Source organism: Urocampus carinirostris, chromosome 12 (genome assembly GCF_059441175.1).
Source record: "Urocampus carinirostris isolate Australia breed hairy pipefish chromosome 12, RoL_Ucar_1.0, whole genome shotgun sequence".
NCBI classification, from domain to species: Eukaryota; Metazoa; Chordata; class Actinopteri; order Syngnathiformes; family Syngnathidae; genus Urocampus; species Urocampus carinirostris.
Window position 1 is genome coordinate 1,138,409 of NC_142360.1, and position 20,866 is coordinate 1,159,274.

Below are 20,866 nucleotides of genomic sequence, written 5' to 3' on the forward strand. Positions count from 1 at the left end.
AGAACCCTTTTTTTACGCTTAAATCTGGTTTTAGAGCCGGTTTATCTCTATAAAAGCATACTGTAGGTTTTTTGTTCTTGATCCCATTTTGTTTTTCTTCCCACTAGCATGACTTCGGTCCAGCACAAGCACCTGGTGATGACGCCAAAGGTAATAAACGAGTTTGGATAATATCATCCTTGTTTTTATAAAATCAAAGGATCTTTGTCTCACTTGTTTTTTTTTTAGTCTCTTTCATTCTCTCTGCACATCAAACGCGCAGGAAATTCACCAAATTACCCCTATCAGACGCCCGATGACATCCAATCGGACAGATATCAGGTAAAATTAAAATGTTATAAATCAAATAAAATGTATTTGTAAAGCACTATTCAGGCAATACATTGCCACTGAAGGTGCTGTATAAAAGCATAAAGCGTCCAACAAGACAATAAAATCACATTCCCCGTCCATACCCAACAACCCAAAACACCTTATACACAGACACACATAATCCTTAAAATACAATAAAAACAAAAAAAAATTGCATTAGAGCTAAAACATGATGATGGAAAGGCACAGACTAACCATGTGAGGAAGGGGACCTGAGGGAGGCTTATCCACACTAATAGAATGGCACTGAATTGCCCCAGGATTTTTAGCCTTTTGACCACTACCGGAGTGGGCTCCCCAAATGAGGAAAGGCTAAAATATAAAAATATTAACACCTGCAGATCAATAAGGGAAATGTAAAATAAAAAGTAAAGTATGATACAGTAAAGGATATGAATTGAAACAGATCAAAACCTAAGGAAAATAATCAATTAAAAGCCATTTTAAGAAAGTGGCTCTTGAGCCTCCCACTAAAAATATTAAGGGTCCCCGCAGACCTGATATGCAGACTGTTCCGTTAGTGAGGACCAAAGTGGCTGAATGCCCAAGACCATTAAAATATTTAAAAACTTGTAAAAGTACCTTCAAATTGATCCTAAAACACTCAAGTAGCCAATACAGCGGTTTTAAGACCGTATTAATGTGACATTGAAATTAAAAATGTACTGAGCCTAGAATTTTCCTTGCCCTCATGTAGGTTTTAGATCAGGGGATGGTGTAATGATAGTCTGTGGTTTGCAATAATCTGTGGTCCGTGCAGCCGTTTGAGACTCCTTGTGGTTGAGGGCTATACAAATAAACATGACTTGACTAGAATTGAACCTTGGGGATCTCCACGTGTAACTTTATGGATTCTGGAGGAAGATGCATCCACATCTACTAAGAAATGTTGTTCTGTGAAATAAACAAAACCAGTTTTAGCTGTCAACTGATCACCACCTGGTGGTGATTTGGTTCCGATGGTGGGAGAAAGGGGGACTATGCCGGTCCGTCCTGGTAGACTCGTGTTGTGAGAGTCTGTTGCGAACGTCTAAAAGAATCTCCTGTCAAAAAGAGTTTCAATTCACACCTCCGGCAGAACCCTCCCTAGGTCACGAGGGAGGCGGGGGACTTATAGTGAAAGTGGACCATGTTCCATGCCTGCGTCGTAGAGGCGGCTGATTTAAGCTGTGGCTAAAGGGGGTCAGTGCCTGCCATGACGGCTTGTCTTGTAGCTACAAGACCTGTTGGTGGTAACCGGCGGTAAGGGATGCCATCAAGTTGAAGATGGAGTCTTATCTGGCCCTCCTGGCCTGTGGGGCTCTGGAAGCAGTTGGCAGGTATCGGTCAGCCAAGCGGAATGCAGTTTTGGCAGTTGCAGAGGCAAAAACTCTGCCGTGGGAGGGGTTTGGGGCCATGGAAGGAGACTTCCGAACGGTTTTGAGGAAATTCTGGTCCACTATTCGGTGTCTGCCATGAACACTGTTAATAGTAAAGATGGGGTGCTGCTTACCTTGGGGGGGACGTTGTAAAGCGGTGGTAGAATCCTTTCAAGACCTCCTTAATTCCACTAACTCGCCTTCCTATGAGGAAGCAGAGCCAGGGGGACTCGAAGGTGGGCTCTCAAATCTCTGGGGTTGAAGTCACTGAGGTTGTAAAAAGCTCCTCGGTGGCGATGCCCCGGCAGTTGATGAGATCTGCGTAGAGTTCATGGATGTTGTGGTCATGTCATTGTTGACAAGCCTCTGCAACATTGCATGGACATCGGAGACAGTACCTTCGGACTGGCAAGTTTGGAGGCGGTCGCCCATTTTAAAAAGGGGGACCGGATGGTGTAATCCAACTACAAGGAAATCACACTTCGCAGCCTCCCTGGTAAGGTCTATTCGGGGGTACTGAGGGGCAGGGTCCGTCAAGAATCAAATCTCGGATCCAAGAGGAAAAGGTTTGGTTTTTGGCCGGGTCGTGGAACAGTGTACTAGCTCTACACCCTCTTCAGGGTCCTTGAGGGTTTGCCTATCCGCTCAATATGTGTTCTGTGAAATTGGAGGAGGCATTTGATCATGTTCCTCTGGGAACCCTGTGGGTGGTGCTATGGGACTATTGGGTACTGTACAGTCTTATCAGAGCTGTGTGTTCCCTGTATTCCCGATGACAGTTTGGTCCGCATTGCCGGCAGTTAGTCCGATTTGTTTCGGGCGGGGGTTGGACTCCGCCAGGGTTGCCATTCCTCTCTAATTCTAATCATTACGTTTATGGACAGAATTCCTAGGCGCAGCCTTGGCAGGGAAGGGGTCCGGTTTGGAAGCCTAAGTATTGCATCTCTGCTTTTTGCAGATGATGTGGTGTTGTTGGCTTCCTCAACCTGTGATCTTCAGCTCTCACTTGAGCATTTTACAGCCAAGTGCAAAGTGGCCGGGATGAAAAGCATCACCTCCAAGTCTGAGATTATGGTTCTCAGACGGAAACGGGTGGCATGCTCTGACCGGGTTAATGATTAAATTCTGCCCTAGATGAAGGATTTTAAGTATTTCGGGGTCTTGTTCACGAGTAAGGGTAGGATGGAATGGGAGATCGATGGATCGGTCCAGCGTCTGCAGTCATACCGGTCTGTCGTGGTGAAGAAGGAGCTGAGCCGAAAGTCAAAGCTTTCGATTTACCAGTCAATCCACGATCCTGCCCTCACCTCAGATCATGAACAGGGTCATGACCGGAAGAAAAGTATCTCAAAGATAAGCACCTCAAATGAGTTTCCTCTGGAGGGTGGCCGTTTTCTCCCTTAGAGATGGGCTGAAAAGCTCAGTCATCTGGGAGTGAATTGGTGTAGAGCCGCTGCTCCTCCTTATTGAGAGGCCCCATTCAAGCCGACTTGTGCATCTGATAAGGGGTGCCTCCTGGACGCCTTCCCTGCAAGGTGTTACGGGCATGTCCTACCCGCAGGAGCCCCTAGGACGACCCAGGACACACTGGAGAGACTATGTCTCTCGGCTGGCCTGGGAACGCCTCTGGATCCTTACGGTCAAGCTGGATAAAGTTGCTGGGGATAGGGAGGTCTGCGCTTCCCTGAGGTTGCTGCCCCAGTGACCCAACCCGGGATAAGTGGAAGAAAATGGATGGATGGACATCAGCTTGGATATGGACACTAGGAGGAACAGTCCAAAATAAATACGGTTGAGCCTCAGGATAAGACGTGAATCTTTTCCGAGGTGGGAATTGATCAAATAAATTGCTGTACAGCGGGGGATAGAAACCTATTCGAATCAGCTACCAACCCCAATACCCAGTATAAAATCATTGAAATAACAAAAGAACAAATAGTCAGTTCTACTTATATGTAATACGTGCATACGATTGAGTAACTTTATGAAAAAATATCCATGTAAACACAAAAAAACGTATTTACTTTTGTTCGATGTGACTGTTACAATGGAGAAGTGGGTGGATGCACCGAAGGAGGAGATGGCAGATTGAATTTAAAACTCTTTAAAATTTCTTCTAGAAACGTAGTAGTTTTAAATGGTTCCCTACACTTAATAATAGTTCTGATCGTCGATTGATTACAGTAATGCAACTCAGCAAGCACGGCGATTAGAATTTCTTGATCATTGCAAGCTTTGAATCCTTTTTCTTTTAACAATAGCATCACTATTCATATTATATTTTTCAAATATAATATGAAAAACATGGTAATGTATCGCCAACTTGCAAAGTGTTTACAAAGCATATGAGATTCTAAACCAAATGAAGAGAACGGCATTGTGGGAGGTAGTCCAGACAATCACATTTTCATGTTGCTGCTACCAGGAGGATAGCAGCTTTTTATACAATGTCGATCAATAGCAGACAGGTATCTTAGAAACAGAAGTAAGTAGTTGGCTTGTGAAATCAATTTTTGTTTGTGAAGTATAGCGACTACATTTCCTGAGAGTGCTCAGGAAAAATCATCTAAAGCAGCAGCTGCAGGTGTCCTTTTACAAAGCCACAGTGGAGAGCATTCTAACATACTGCATTACAGTGTGGTATGCTGGGTGCACAGCAGCAGACAGGAAAACGCTCCAGAGGGTCATCAACACAGCCCAGAGAATCGTTGGTTGCTCTCGTCCCAGTCTAGAGGACATTGCCTGCTCTCGCTACCTCAGCAGAGCATAAAACTACATCAAGGACTTTTCTCACCCCGGCCACCACCTCTTTGACCTGCTGCCTTCTGGCAAGCGCTACAGGTCACACTAAACAAAAACAAACAGACTCAGAGACAGTTTCTTCCCCAAAGCCATTACCACCCTTAACACACACCACACAAAAAACTGAAACTCTTGCAAACACACTACCTCATACAGACGTAAAATGGTATTCATGCCTATGTTTCTTTGCACAATGTTGACTGCTCACATTGCACAATGTTGTCTATTTTTTGCACTATGTTAGGTATATTTGCACCTAAAGCATATTGCACAATACGATACCAAACCGTATGTAACATCCTACATGCCCATATTTCTTGTGTAAATTATAACTATAAACCTCCTTGTTTTATAACCTTATCTTCTCTGTTCCTTTATCTTCTTTTTTTTATTTTATCCTCACTGTAAATATGTGAACCTGGAGTGCCATGCCCAATTTCGTTGTCAAAATATGTTCAACCCATTTTGTAAGAATGACAATAAAGGTATATTCTATTCTATTCTATAGTGGGTAAGAAAAGAAAGGCTAAAAAAAATCATCTTATTCGAACTTGTAAAGTGAAGACATCAACAGGCGTGGGCGCTGTATCCTGGGTGTTTAGTTTCTATTTAATTTCAGATTCAGATTCAGATCTACTTTATTGTCATTCTAGTACACGTGTATACAGAACGAAATGTCGATACATCTGACCCGCACAGTTTCCTTGAATGTACAGATATAAGTAAAAGTTGTATTGTATTATGGCTACGTATAGTATTTTACCATAGTGCCGATAGTGCAAGAGGAGTAGCTAACCAGATGTGCAAAATGGGCAGTCAGGTTAACAAGTCAGGTAAACAGTAACATTAGCACTGTAACAATAACGCTGTAAGTACAATAGTGCAGAGAGCAAATGTGCAAGGAGTGGCAAGCTATAAAGAACTGCCAGTAGTGCAAAAAGTCAGATTAGCAGCCGTTTAGATTTAGGTTAACTATATGTTAGATTGACCATTTAACAGTCTAATGGCCAGGGGGACTAGACTACTGCGGAACCTGGTGGTCCTGCACCGCACACTGCAGTACCTCTTCCCAGAGGCTAGCAGAGTGAACAGTCCATGATGGGGGTGAGAGGGGTCCCCGATAATGTTCTTAGCATGGGATAGGCAGCGCTTCTGGCCAATGTCCTGAATGGAGGGAAGTGTAGTCCCGATTATTTTCTCTGCTGTCCTCGTTACCCTCCTCACACTACCCCAGTCGGTAGCGCTGCAGCCTCCACACCACACAGAGATACAGCTGGTCAGGATACTCTCTATGGTGCCCCTGTAGAATGCGATGAGGGAAGGTCGGGGCAGGTGGGCTCTCCTCATCCTCCGCAGGAAGTACAGGCGCTGCTGTGCCCTCTTAACCAGTGATGCAGTGTTCACGGACCAGGTGAGTTTGTTTGTAATGTGCACCCCTAGGAACTTGATACTGCTGACAACCTTCACACCTACAAAATATTTTGGGAATTGTATAAAAGTCACAGAAAATATTATATTTTTTAGTAATTTTTAGAAATAATTAGTCTTTGTTTTTGTTTATTTTAAAACAGACGTTTCTGCGAGTGCGGGCCAACAGACACACACGACTAAACGGTATGTCAATGCTTTATTTTATATATTTTTATGAAAAAGTATCACATGACTCTTCTTCCGGAGTTTCATGAGAAAGGATGTTTCTCACACTTACTCTAGAACAGGGGTCAGCAACCTTTTGTGTGGAGAGCCACTTTCAAATGTCCTTGTAAATTAGTGTACCACACCAAGATTAATGACTCGCACAACATTTTTTTAATATCCAAGAGAGCTGACATTTTACACCAGTCCAAATATACAACATGGACAGACACTTTAATCGTATAACTCAGTTTTTTAACCCTTTTTGAACCAAGGTACACTGTTATTTATAAAAAAGTTCCATGGCACACCGTCCGTCGAAAATGTTGGAAAATGAAGTTAAGTGAAATATTTTACTGTGCTACCTCATAAGCAGATAATTAAGTCAAGTCAAGTCATTTTTATTTCTATAGCCCTTAATCACAAATAGTCTCAAAGGGCTTCACAAGTTATTACATATAAGAAGTTTAGGTTATCCGTATGCTATAGAGTAGAAGTGAGTTTTAAGCTTAGATTTAAACATTTCCACTGAGGTTGCAGATCGGATCTCAGGGGGAAGAGCATTCCACAACACCGGTGCCCGGGTGGAGAACGCTCTCGAACCAGCGGAACACTTCTTGGCTCTTGGGATCACCAGGAGACCGGCGCTCTCGGAACGAAGGCTTCGGGCCGGGACATAGGGGGAAATCAGATCTGAAAGATATGAGGGGGAAAGTCCATGTATGATTTTGTATAGTAATAGGAGAACCTTAAAATCGCATCTTAGGCTAACAGGGAGCCAATGCAGGTTAGCCAAAATTGGGGTGATGTGATCGTACTTTTTTGTCCTTGTTAAAAGCCTCGCTGCGGCATTTTGTACCAGCTGAAGACTCTTGAGTCTGGTCATCGGAAGACCGGAAAGTAGTGCATTACAGTAATCGAGACGGGAGGTAACAAACGCATGAATTATGATTTCCGCATCCGACTGAGAAAGTATAGGACGAATTTTAGCAATGTTACGGAGATGGAAGAAAGCGGTTCTAGTCATTTTCTTCACATGTGTTTGAAAGAACAGATTGGGGTCCAAAATGACACCTACATTTTTAAGTGAATCGCTCTGTGTGATGTGGCAATTGTCAATGTTCACAGCAGTTTTAGAGAATAAGTCACGGGACTTAGATGGACCAATAACTAACATTTCAGTCTTTTCAGAGTTAAGACGCAGGAAATTGAGTGACATCCACTCTTTTAACTCAGTGAGGCAGGCCTCCAAATTTCCACAGTTTAGTGTGGCAGATTCCTCCATCGGGAGATAGAGTTGAGTGTCATCTGCGTAGCAATGGAAAGTGTTATCATACTTGCGAATAATATCACCTAGTGGAAGCATATAAATGCTGAAGAGAAGGGGGCCAAGCACTGAACCCTGCGGAACACCACAAGTAACACTAAATGGCTCAGATGTCAATTCGCCATATTTAACGCAGTGTGTCCTATCTGAGAGGTAGGATCTGAACCATAGAGGACGTTTCCTGAGAGACCAATCAATTTTTCCAACCGTTCTAGCAAGTTATTATGGTCCACTGTGTCAAATGCAGCACTAAGGTCCAGCAGCAGCAAAAGTGATGATGCGCCAGAGTCCATTGCCCGTAGGAGATCATTGGTTACCTTCATCAGAGCTGTCTCAGTAGAGTGGTTAGCCCTGAATCCTGATTGCATTGATTCAAAGAGATTGTTCTCGGACATGAAATCATTCAGCTGCTGTGCCACTACTTTTTCAAGTATTTTAGAAAGAAACGGTAGGTTTGACACAGGTCTATAATTACATAAGTTTTCTGGATCAAGGTTGGGTCGTTTCAGTGTGGATTTAATGATGGCGGACTTAAAAGCCGCTGGAACTACACCTGAGGAGAGTGATATGTTTAAAATATTTAGAACTGAAGGTGCAAGAACGTCAAAGAGACCTTTAATAAGTGAACCTGGAAGCGGGTGGAACTGGCAAGTCGTCGGTTTGGCCGTATTCACCATCTGTTTAAGATAATCGCGTGACAGTTCACTAAAACTCCCTGGACAGCCACCATGACGTGCATCTATAAATTTGAGTGCTTTAGCATGTGTTGAATTAATACTGTCTTTAGCAATTTCTTCCTGTATGCTTTGGATCTTATTAAAGAAGACCATTATGTCGTGGGCAGAATGAGTGGAGCTATCTGGGATAGTCTGTTGCCTTGTAAGCGATGCTACAGTGTCGAAAAGGACCTTGGAATTGTTCTTTTGTGACGCAATCACCTTCGAAAGGTAGGCTGATTTTGCAGAGGCCAGGGCCGCTTTATACTTCAACAAACTATCACACCAGATTTGATGGAAAACTTCAAGCTTGGTAGCGCGCCATTTTCTTTCAGATTTCCTGCATTCTCGTTTAAGGGATTTAGTTTCATCATTAAACCAAGGTGTGCGTCTTTTAGGTCGTGATTTAAGCCGAATGGGCGCTACTGAATCCAGGGCACTAGCCAGGGTAGCATTGAATTTATTTAGGAGTGGTTCGATAGAGCCGATGTAGGAAGGAAAGGACGCAACTGCTCCTGGAAGAATATCGGAGAGCTCAGAAACTGTGCCCGTGCTTATATTGCGTCCAGTGAATCCTTCAGTTTTTTTGGTACTACATTTAGCTAGCACCTCAAATGTAACTAAATAATGATCCGAGATAACTGTAGTACACGATAGCACCGTCATGTTTGAGGTTGAAACTCCTCGAGTCAGAACCAAGTCGAGCGCGTTTCCATCTTTATGGGTTGGCAAATCAACCAGTTGATTAAAACCAAATGCATCAATTATAGACTGAAACGCAACAGTGAGTGAACTGAGTGGGGAGTTCATATGAATGTTAAAGTCCCCCATAATTATAATTTTGTCTGCATAGGTTACTAGTTCAGACAAAAGTTCAGCAAATTCGTCTAAGAAAGTTGTGTATGGTCCTGGTGCGCGATAGATAGTTATCACATAAATTGACAATGGAGAGGACCTCATAACAAGAGCCTCGAACGACTTGTGATTATTAGAGGTACGAGGAGTAAATTTTAGCGTTTTTTTCAGAAATGAGCGCGACACCGCCACCCTTTTTCAACGTGCGTGCTATATGGCTACTCTCGTAGTCTGGGGGAGAAGCATAATTTAGCGCTAAATACTCATCCGTGCGTAACCAAGTTTCACAAAGACCGATACAGTTAAGTTTATAATCGCGAATAATATTATTTACAAGTAAAGCTTTAGGAGCAAGCGATCTAACATTCAAAAGACCAAATTTTAGCTTTGAATCATTTAACTTAGCTGTAGTCTTTGTGGAGATCGTCAAAAGATGTCGCCGTTCGTGTGCGTTGGGCTTCAGGCGTCGGTTGACTCGCAGAATCGACGAAGAAATGATGGTTGGATTAGACAGATCTTCATGTCGTTGCTCCTTCAACTTTACACGCTTCCCTGCACGACATCCCCGCTTCTGTTTTCTGTCTTTGCGCCGTCTTCGTCTTTTCTTTTTCTTCGGTGGAGCGGCAAAGCAGGGCGAACCCGAGTCCCTTTGGAGCTCATTCGGGATGTCATGGGTGGTATAGAAAGTGCCCGAAAAGTCGAAATGTAGATGCCCACCCAGTCAAATGAGCTCCTCCCGGCTGTAGGTCTTATTGGCCACGCATGTATCCAAAAAGGAAAGCAGGAGGACAGTGGTAAATAGTAGGATAGCCGGATAGCAACTAGCCGCAACGTAAACACGCGCCGCCATGTTGGAAACCGGAACCGGGAAATTACTATCTAAAAAGAAGAAAATAACACTTAAAATAAAAAAGAATGGTGTGCTTTATGTTTTTATTTTTTACAGTGCAAATTAAGTTATTAAATGTACTGTGCTACCTCAAGAGCAGATAATTAGTACATAAAAAGCTCTGACCGGGTTAAGGATTAAATTCTGCCCTAAATGAAGGATTTTACAGTGGAACCTCGGTTTTCAAACGCCTCTCAGTTCGAACAAATCGGTTCTCGACCAAAAATTTCGAGAAATTCTTGCTTCGCTTTTCGTTCAAAAAAATCGGAGTTCGAACGCCGGTACGCTCGGGGCGATGCTGAGCGGCGTACGGGTGTAGATTGCCCCCACCCCTCGTGAAGAACTGTTGTCATGTGAGCGCGCACTCCTTTTTGCTTTCGTTATTAATATCGGTGAACGGAGTGTTTTAACCCCTAATTATGCCTCGGAAGAAGGTCGGTGCAAGCAGCAAAGTTGCTACAGGTGAAAAAAGAAGAGTAGTGCGTACAACTATTGCCTTTAAGAAAGAAATAATAGCAAAATATGAAGAAGATGTGCGAGTTTCCCTTCTTTTGAGGGAATAGAGCATGGCTTCTGCAGACAACCACAAAGGTAAGAAATCCTATTCATAAATCTTTTCTTTATCCTTAACCGCTCACCACTTGAATGAATAGAATAAAATAGAATAGAATATACCTTTATTGTCATTGTTACAAAATGGGTTAACATATTGTGACAACGAAATTGGGCATGACACTCCAGTTTTACACATTCACAGTGAGGTATGAGCCAAGAAGATAAAGGAACAGAGAAGATGGGGTTATAAAACAAGGGGGATAAGGCTATAGTTATAATTTACATGGTATTTACACAAGAAATGTCGGCATGTGGGATGTTACATACAGTGTTATCGTGATACGGTTGGTATCGTAAGGGTTGTGCAATATTGCATTTGGTGCAAAGTCATCATAGTGCAAAAAAATAGTCAGCATATGCATTGGTGCAAACATAGACATCATAGTGCAGAAAAAGGAAATGGTCAGACATTGTGCAAGGTGAGCAGTAAACGTAGTGCAGTCGACATGTGCAAGAACATAGACTTGTTGTGGAGACCCGGGTGCAAAATGACGTGTAAACGACCTGATTTTTAAATTTTTACACGTTCATGTTAACGCGAACGTACGATTAGCCTGGGTTAGCTTCATGTTTACGTTCTTGGAAAACATGTAGGGTGTTGGAACGGATCAAAACGATTTTACATTACTTTTAATGGGAAAAACGATTTTCCGTGATCGACCAAATCGGTTTTCGAACAGGGTTCTGGAACGGATTATGGTCAAGAACCGAGGTTCCACTGTATATGAAAATCTACTGCCACCTACTGATATGGATGGCTTTTTCAGTTCCTGGAGTGCAAAAATACTGAATAATGGCCTGATTTTGTGGCAAGATAAAATTCCAGCGGCACACTAGACAAGGTCTCACGGCACACTAGTGTGCCCCGGCACGCTGGTTGAAAAACACTGGTATAACTGACCAATTTATCTTCCACTATTCTATTTCATCAATTAACTAAAATATGAATGTGAACAACATGTGGAAATGCCTGTAGCCATTTTGACTTCAACAAGAATTAACCAGAATATCCCATTCTTCATGAACTATAAACTACAATCAAAAAACAAGTAATATGGTCAGCTACTATGCCATTCATCAATGAAATCTTATTGCAGAAAATATCAAAACTTGAAATAACAGCAGCAAGGCAGAAGGCACGCGTGCACACACACGCTTCTTTAAAATATTCGCCATCAGTCAATGGTTTTCCGTGCTTTGCTATTCAGTTAGCAATTTGTTAGATAGCTTATGTGGTGGTGTTTTTAGCAGCGACAAAGGTTTTTAGGGCCTGTGTTTGTTTGCTAACTGGACACAGTGCGTTTTAATGTCTCCGCCTTGAATTCATGTTTCGTCTCGTAATGATGTTCAACACTTGATGCGCGAGGTACAACGCTCTCGATGCATAATGCGCAAACAGCGCGGTCATGTATTGCACAGAGCCCCAGTCATTTCTCCACACTGGCTGGAAAGAGCGAGATTTCTTCGCTAGAGGAGCTGTCGTGATTCGTTCATTTGTCGCGCGCGTGTTTCGTTGGCTGGGTTAAGACACGGAGCTCTCCTTTGCGAGGCGTCGCGCTGACACACGGAGGAGCGCTAACGTAAATGGTCTGCATTTATGTAGCGCTTTTCAAGTAAAGCTTCTAAATAACACTGTGCGCAACTGAAAATGTCTAAATTTCAGGTAAATGCGCTTTTGAAAAAAAAATCATTATTATTTTGCCGTTCGCTCGCGTGCCACTGGTTAACCCCTCGTGTGCCACGGCTGGCACGCGTGCCATAGGTTGCCGACCCCTTCTCTAGAATTTTCCCTTCTTTCACAACCTTGTTGTGAGAAGGAGAAGTGTGGGGAAAAACTTCAGAATCTCTCAAATATTAAGTCAAAATGATAGACTTTCAAGTGATTGTTATAGTAATGTAAGATGTGATCCTTTGTTTAAATCGTTAATAGAAGAAGCGTTCACAGTTATTTTGGAGAAGGACACCTTACAAGGGTTTGGCTTTTACCGGTCATCCCTTGTTTTCTTTTCAGCTGATTTGTTAATTTTGTGAAGTGATGTTTGTTGCAACATGATTGAAAAAAAAAAAAAAGACCGCTCCCTCCAAACGGCCTACTGCCCACACGAGCAGAGGAGTTATCAACCTTTGGTCTTTGACCTGCGGCTTTGTTAACAGTAGATGACCTCTGCTGGTGCAGATGTTACCTCAAATCGACCCCTACGCACCCCCACAGTGCCGGAACTCACCTAGACTGCACGCAAGCTGGTAAGAAACCACGCCGGTGAAAATTACTATCAAAATATTTTTTCAAAATAAAATAGCGTCCGAAATAAAGTCAACCCAATCTTCTTATAATGTTAGTTCTAGCTCGGACTTATTTCTTAAACGAGATACTGTAAATACAGCAATTTCTTTTAACTTATTATAATTTTTCACATGACGAATTTACTACCGTACTTCTAAGGGGCTGTATAGAATTCGGAACTTTGTTACTCTCTGCCGCCATCTCCTGACTTTAAGACATGATCACAGCCTCTGTTAGTATCTTTAAGTATGTGAATTTCTAAGACGTGCTCAAATAAACTTTTTTTTCTCAATGTTTTCTTTGGGTTTGGAAAGTACAATTAACTTTCTTAATATGAAAGTCTGAAGGGGGAGTGTGTCCGGTATTATCCGTTATTGTTCCCGTTTATTTTTGTCCCGTTTAATTTCGGGTTCCAGTTTTGTTTCCGTCTATTTTGGTCCTGTTGATTATTTTCTCCAGTTTGCGTTCCCGTCTAGTTTCTCCTGTTAATTATCGATATCCTGATTTGTTGTCAATCCAGTCTGTCCCTTCCTGTCCGGTATCGACCCCATCTGTCCAATAGCAACTCGGGCAATTGGAATCTGTCTCATCGGTCTCTGGCTTCCTGTTTTTCCACGCCAGACCGGCTTCCTAACGTGCATGACTCCCCATTTCCCGTAAAAATGAAAGGCTTGTGTGAGAACGTCACGCAATTGGGTCCTGTTTCTGTTCTAGTTCTGACAGTATCGAAAAGGATGAAAAAACTCTGTAAAAGTGTAAAACTGCAATGTTAAAAAAATACTGTAAAGTATGAAAATATATTAAAAAGTATTAAAAAGTACTAAAAAGCCTGGGAATGTGTTGCTCCTCTTCTCAAGGCTTCATTTTCCTCATCCTGAGCTTTTGAGTTTTTCCTTGCCCTCATATAGGTCTCAGATCAGCGGATGGTGTGATGGTGGGGCTTATAGCCCTTCTTGTGATTAAAGCCTATACAAATTAAAATGACTTGACTTTCCTTTTCTTTTTTTTACTTTTTTTGCCTCGCTATTTTCTTTTATTCCTCTCTCTTTTTTCCTGTTTTGCTCCTTTCTTTGTAAATGGTAAATGGTTTGCATTTATATAGCGCTTTTCAAGTCAATGAAGACCTCCCAAAGGGCTTTACAATGTGCTTCACACTTACCCACACACAGTCACACACCAATAGCGGCCAGGCAACCATGCAAGGCGCCGACCTGCTTATTGGGGGCATTAGGGATTCAGTGTCTTGCCCAAGGACACTTCGACATATAACACGGAGGAATTGGGAATCGAACATGCGATCTGTTGATCCCAAGACGAGCGCTCTACCACCTGAACTAATCCCCTATGTGAAGTGATGTGATCATTGTAATTTTTTATTTTTATTTTCCTTATTTTACTCAATTACATGAATTAAACTTGACATTTCAGAAATAGACATCTGAAATAAATGAACATAATAATTCCCATGATCCTCTTTGGGCATCTCGCTGACCGATCAAACCACCAACGCCTTGGGTTCTGTTAGCCTTTAATAGCCTTTTAATGAGCTTCTAAATACACATTGATGGCCTTGTGTGTGTGTGTTGTTTAGTGACTGATTAAGGCTTTAAAGAGCTTGCTCTGTCCACTCCACGCATCGGCCCGGTATTGCAGTACCTCCGGGAACGGTGCATTCGCAATGATCGCAGCAAGGCTTTAGGGTTAGGACCTTAGCTTGGCCTTTTGGCTGAGAGTAAGAGTCCCGGCTCCTAGGCTTTGCACAAAGAAAATGGACAATACAAACAAATTGAAAACACAGATGTCCCTACCAAAACCCCTGGAGGAGAGACCAGAGAATCAAATTTGAATCAGGAAGGACCTGGAAATTCTAATTCGATTTCCCATAAAATACCTGAATTTGGACAAGACAAACAAATAGAAAAGGCAACTGCCACTCCAAAAACACATATTAATCAGGAAGGGCCTGGAAGAGAGTTCGAATTAGCAAATTTGTTTGCTACGCCACTGCCGGGATTTGGAGAAGACAAACAAGTCGAAAAGGCGAACGACTCTCCAAAAACCCATGAGGGCACTGGAAAGAGGGGTAAAAGTAAGACAAAATTGGGGGTGGTGAAAACACCGGAAACAAAGAGAAGAGATTTAGAAGATAGCTGATTGCCGATGAAAAAGCCCACAAGGGAACTGTATGAAGTTGAGCCGGAGGAAGTCGGGGAGGGAAAGAATCTGACCCTTTGTGGGCAGGGAAGTAAGAGACCCCTCGATAGGTCCTCTGACTCACCCCCTAACCCAGAAAAAAGGGGAAGACCTGGAACCACAGACAGAGAGTCAGAGGATTCCAGAGTTTTCCCCGGTGAGTCTCCAAATGAGGTACTGCTCTTAAGTGATGTGTCTGACACAGGTGACACTCTCGATGATCACCAAAGAATGGACTCGGATCCCCCGGTTTTGTCTAAGTAGTTTAAATTCTTTAACAACAATTATGAACATTACATTCTCTACTATCAATGTGAGAAGTGTGAGATCAAAGGTTAAGGCTCACAGTGTTTTATCGTTCTTAAAAACTTTCAGAACGGATGTGTTTTTACTACAAGAATGCTGCATCCCCTTTCTAAAAAATTATAAACAGTGGGAAGAGATTTGGCCATATCCGTCATTATGGAGTGGCTCGAATGAAAACCGTAACGATGGGGTAGCCATTTTAATAAACAACCCTCAACTCATCATAAAGGGGAGTACTGTGATGAGAGACGGACGCGCAATTTTAGCAAGACTTTCTTATATAGGGAATGATTTTAACCTCATTAACATATATGGCCATGCCAACAGACAACTCCGGTACGAACTCTTAGAGGACATCCAGTCGTATATGCTAGGCCATCAACCACTAATCGTGGGAGGAGATTTTAATTGCATCCTAAGTAGGAAGGATAGAAAGAGGACTGATGCGGAGTTTAAAGTAGATAAAACATTAACTTTATTACAAGATTTATTACATTGATTCCAATATGGCGGCGCCCTCTATGGCTGCGGCTGGATCTGCTCCCGACAGTTTCTCACATTCTAGTCAAAAACCCCAATCTTCGACTCAGTTTATGAGGGCGAACAAAGACAACTCTAACTGTAGATTAATATACGATCGCAGTTTTTTGCTGGATATGCGAACATCCAGAAATCCAGCGCAAATTTCGACGATCACTCTGGAGTGTTTACTTAGCCTCGGAGTGCTACGTCAACAGAACACTGCGGCCTACAAAGCAGCGAGTAAAAGTGGCAAGCGGAAGCGCTGTGACCGGGGAAGGAAACGAGGTTGTCGGGCCGGGCTAACGGCTCGGATGAAGGCTAAACCCTTCAAAACGCCTCTACCATCCATTTTCCTATCCAACGTCCGCTCCCTGGACAACAAACTGGACCATTTACAATTGGAATTCTCATCGAACCGCGAGTTGACGAACTGTTGTGCTTTAATTCTGACGGAGACATGGCTAAACTCATCTATCCCGAATGACGCTGTTAGCATTGTGGGGCTAACTGCTTTCCGCGCCGATAGAAGCGGCGAGCTCACCGGCAAAAGAAAGGGAGGCGGTCTATGCATTTATACAAACAACAACTGGTGTAGAAATGCGAAGATAATCTCGAATCACTGCTCACGAGACATTGAACTTTTGACGGTGATCTGCAGACCCTTCTACCTACCGAGGGAGTTTAGCGCGACCATCATTACTGCCGTGTACGTGCCCCCCAGCGCTAATACGAAGGAGGCAATGGACGTTCTCTACCGAACTGTGAGTGAACTGCAGCATGCTTACACCGAGTGCATTTTTATTGCGGCGGGGGACTTTAACCAGGCCAATATGAAAACAGTTCTCCCGCATTTCCATCAGCATGTAAATTTTGCTACAAGAGGTAGGAACACATTAGACCTGGCCTACACAAACATCAAAGGTGCATATAAAGCAGCCCCCCGCCCCCACCTTGGCTCATCAGATCACCTTTCTGTTATGCTAATTCCAGCATACAAGCCCCTGCTGACCAGAGAAAAACCTACAGTGAAGCAGGTGAGGGTGTGGTCTGAGGGGGCAATGGAGGCACTACAGGACTGCTTTGATTGCACTGATTGGGACATGTTTAAATCGGCTGCCACTTACAACAACAAAATAAATATAGATGAGTACGCCATTTCTGTGTCAGCCTATATCAGTAAATGTGCAGAAGACGTCAGCAATACCAAAACTATATGCACCCGTGCCAATCAGAAGCCCTGGATGACTGCTGAGATACGCAAACAACTAAAAGTACGGAACCTTGTCTTTAAATCTGGTGACATGGAGGCGCTGAGATCAGCGAGGGCTAACCTGAACCGTGCTATCAGACTAGCAAAGCGAACGTACAGTCAAAAAATCCAGGAACGTTTCCTCAACAAAACCAACACCAGGGATATGTGGAAAGGCATTCAGGCCATTACCAAATACAAGCCAACCACCGCCCCAGTGCAGGACACTAGCATGGACTTTCTGAATGACCTCAACAAATTCTTTGGAAGGTTCGAGGCACAAAACGGCACCACTGCAGCGAAAGCGGTTCCAAATCAGGACGAAAGAGCACTCCACCTGGACTCATCTGACGTGAGGAAGACCCTGAGAAGGGTCAACACAAGGAAGGCTCCAGGCCCGGACAACATTCCGGGGCGGGTACTTAGGGAGTGCGCCGATCAGCTGGCTTGTGTACTAACAGACATTTTCAACACCTCGCTAGACCAAGCCAAAGTACCATCATGCTTCAAATTTGCCAACATCATCCCAGTGCCAAAGAAACCCCAGATCTTATCATTCAACGATTACCGGCCCGTTGCACTGACTCCTATCATAATGAAGTGCTTTGAGAGACTGGTTAAAGAGCACATCACCTCCAGTCTCCCCTCCTCATTCGACCCCTTTCAGTTTGCCTACAGGACAAACCGCTCCACCAGGGATGCCATCTCCTCTGCGCTTCACCTGAGCCTGACACATCTAGAGGAGAAGAACACCCATGTGCGGATGCTGTTCCTGGACTTCAGTTCAGCATTCAACACCATCATCCCACAACATCTGGTAGACAAAATGAGACTCCTGGGTTTCAACACCCCCCTGCGGAACTGGCTGCTGGACTTCCTCTGTGACAGACCCCAATCAGTGCGGATAGGTCAGAACAGTTCAGATGTCATCTACCTCAGCACGGGCTCCCCCCAAGGCTGCGTCCTAAGCCCCTTGCTGTTCACCTTGATGACACACGACTGCGTCCCTAGGTCCGCCACAAACCACATCGTGAAGTATGCTGACGACACAACAGTGGTGGGCCTCATCAGGGATGACAACGACCTAGCCTACAGAGAGGAGGTGGAGCAGTTGGTGGGCTGGTGCAGGGACAACAGCCTGGTCCTGAATGTTGACAAAACTAAAGAGATCATTGTCGACTTTAGGAAAAACCAGCCCAACAATGCCCCACTTTGCATCAACAACAAGGCTGTGGAGGTTGTCAGCAGTATCAAGTTCCTAGGGGTGCACATTACAAACAAACTCACCTGGTCCGTGAACACTGCATCACTGGTTAAGAGGGCACAGCAGCGCCTGTACTTCCTGCGGAGGATGAGGAGAGCCCACCTGCCCCCACCCTCCCTCATCACATTCTACAGGGGCACCATAGAGAGTATCCTGACCAGCTGTATCTCTGTGTGGTGTGGAGGCTGCAGCGCTACCGACTGGGGTAGTGTGAGGAGGGTAACGAGGACAGCAGAGAAAATAATCGGGACTACACTTCCCTCCATTCAGGACATTGGCCAGAAGCGCTGCCTATCCCATGCTAAGAACATTACCGGGGACCCCTCTCACCCCCATCATGGACTGTTCACTCTGCTAGCCTCTGGGAAGAGGTTCTGCAGGGTGCGGTGCAGGACCACCAGGCTCCGCAATAGTCTAGTCCCCCTGGCCATTAGACTGTTAAATGGTCAATCTAACATATAGTTAACTTAAATCTAAACGGCTGCTAATCTGACTTTTTGCACTACTGGCAGTTTTTTATAGCTTGCCACTCATTGCACATTGCTCTCTGCACTATGGTAATTACAGCGTTATTGTTACAGTGTTAATGTTACTGTGTACCTGACTTGTTAACCTGACTGCCCATTTTGCACATCTGGTTAGCTACTCTTCTTGCACTATCGGCACTATGGTAAAATACTATACGTAGCCAATTACAATACAACTTTATTTATATCTGTACATTCAAGGAAACTGTGGGGGTCAGATGCATCGACATTTCGTTCTGTATACACGTGTACTAGAATGACAATAAAGTAGATCTGAATCTGAATCTGAATCTGAATCTGAAGACATGTGCCGGACATTTAAACTGGAGGACTGTTTCAAATCCATACATCCAGGAGAGGAAGGCTTCACCTGGTTCAGTAGTGACAATGCCAGAGCCTCTCGAATAGACTACATACTTACAAGGGGTTTAGCACAGAGCGATGCAAGATTAATTCCCGTTTTTTTTTTCGGATCACTTGCTACTGTCCTGCTCTCTCTCATTTCCTTCAGGTATGACTGTTGGGAAGGGTCTGTGGAAGTTAAACTGCTCCCTGCTGGAGGATGAGGCTCTAGCCGCACAATACAGGGAGATGTACAAAGACTGGCAGACCCTTCAAGACTCGTATGATTCACGAGCACAATGGTGGGAAATGACAAAGAAACGAACACAGACCTTTTTTAAAAATGCAGGGAAAAACAAGAAACTTAAAGAGATGAAACGCATGTCGGGATTACAAAGAAGACTCCAACGCTATTTCATCCAAACAGAAAAGGGGATGGACTTTAACGATGAAATCAAAGAGACCAAACAAGAACTAAACGCTTTGGTGGAAATAAAGAACAAAGGCATCATAATAAGAAGCAGAGAAAGAGAAGTAGAAGAAGGGGAAAAATGTACACGCTACTTTTTAAAAAAAATTATGAGCAAAAATGAGGGGCTTTTTAAACTTCAAAACGAAAACGGGCAAATAACAAAGGAAAGTAGTGAAATAACCAAATTAGTCGAAGACTACTACAAAAAATTATTTGAAAAGAAAGAAACACATGAGAATGAAATGAGGCAGGTATTAGATCATATTTCAAGATCAGTGCGTCAAGACCCCTTTTTAACATCGGACTTTACCCAAGACCAACTGAATGATTGCATAAAGACTATGAAAAAAGGCAAATCACCCGGGGAGGACGGGCTCAACCTCGAATTTTACCGGACTTTTTGGGATATTTTAGCACCAGATCTGATTACTGTTTTTAACGAATTTTCCAGTCGAGACAACATGCCAGACAGTTTCAGAATAGGGATAGTTACTCTATTGCACAAAAAAGGAGACAAAATTGACTTAAAAAACTGGCGACCCATAACGCTTTTAAACTGGACTGTAAAATTTTCAGCAAGCTTCTAGCAACACGAATGTCTGTAGTCTTGGGAGACTTGGTTGATCCGGACCAAACCTGTGCCATCGTGGGAAGGAAGATCAGCGACAGTCTCATGCTGATCCGTGACACCATTTGTTATGCGAGAGACAGAAACATGCGACTAGCGGTCCTAAACCTAGACTTTGAAAAAGCCTTTGATCGAGTCTCGCACCAATACCTCTTCAGGGTATTGCAAAAATGTGGGTTTCCCCAAAAATACATCAAGTGGGTGGGACTGCTATACCGAGACATCTACAGCAAATTCATGATTAACGGGAATTTATCGGAAGCAAACGAGATCAACTGCGGTGTACGTCAAGGTTGCCCTATGTCTCCCCTTCTCTATGTTCTTTGCATTGAACCTTTGGCACAAATGTTAAGAAAAGATAGATTTGTCGAAGGGATCAATATCCCAGGAAGTGGGGGACAAATTACCAAGTGTGTTTTGTACATGGATGATTTTAATATTTTATGTACTGACCGCACATCTGTTGGAAGAGCCCTTGACTTGACTGACCTGTTTGGGAGGGCGTCTGGG

General features: G+C 43.5%; 1 protein-coding gene across 8 annotated transcripts in view; it reads left to right on the forward strand.

Annotated features, from left to right (window-relative positions):
* The window catches only part of rnf220b (ring finger protein 220b), a 108,300-nt gene that overhangs the window by 70,812 nt on the left and 16,622 nt on the right, over nt 1–20,866 (forward strand). For 4 of the 8 annotated variants that reach the window (XM_088349184.1, XM_088349185.1, XM_088349192.1 and 1 more), the window contains exons 4-7: nt 108–150; nt 229–321; nt 6,104–6,146; nt 12,724–12,813. In XM_088349184.1, the coding sequence (XP_088205310.1) occupies nt 108–150; nt 229–321; nt 6,104–6,146; nt 12,724–12,813 (269 nt within the window). The remainder of the gene's footprint in view (nt 1–107; nt 151–228; nt 322–6,103; nt 6,147–12,723; nt 12,814–20,866) is intronic. The other 4 variants (XM_088349186.1, XM_088349190.1, XM_088349187.1 and 1 more) reach the window with 3 other exon arrangements.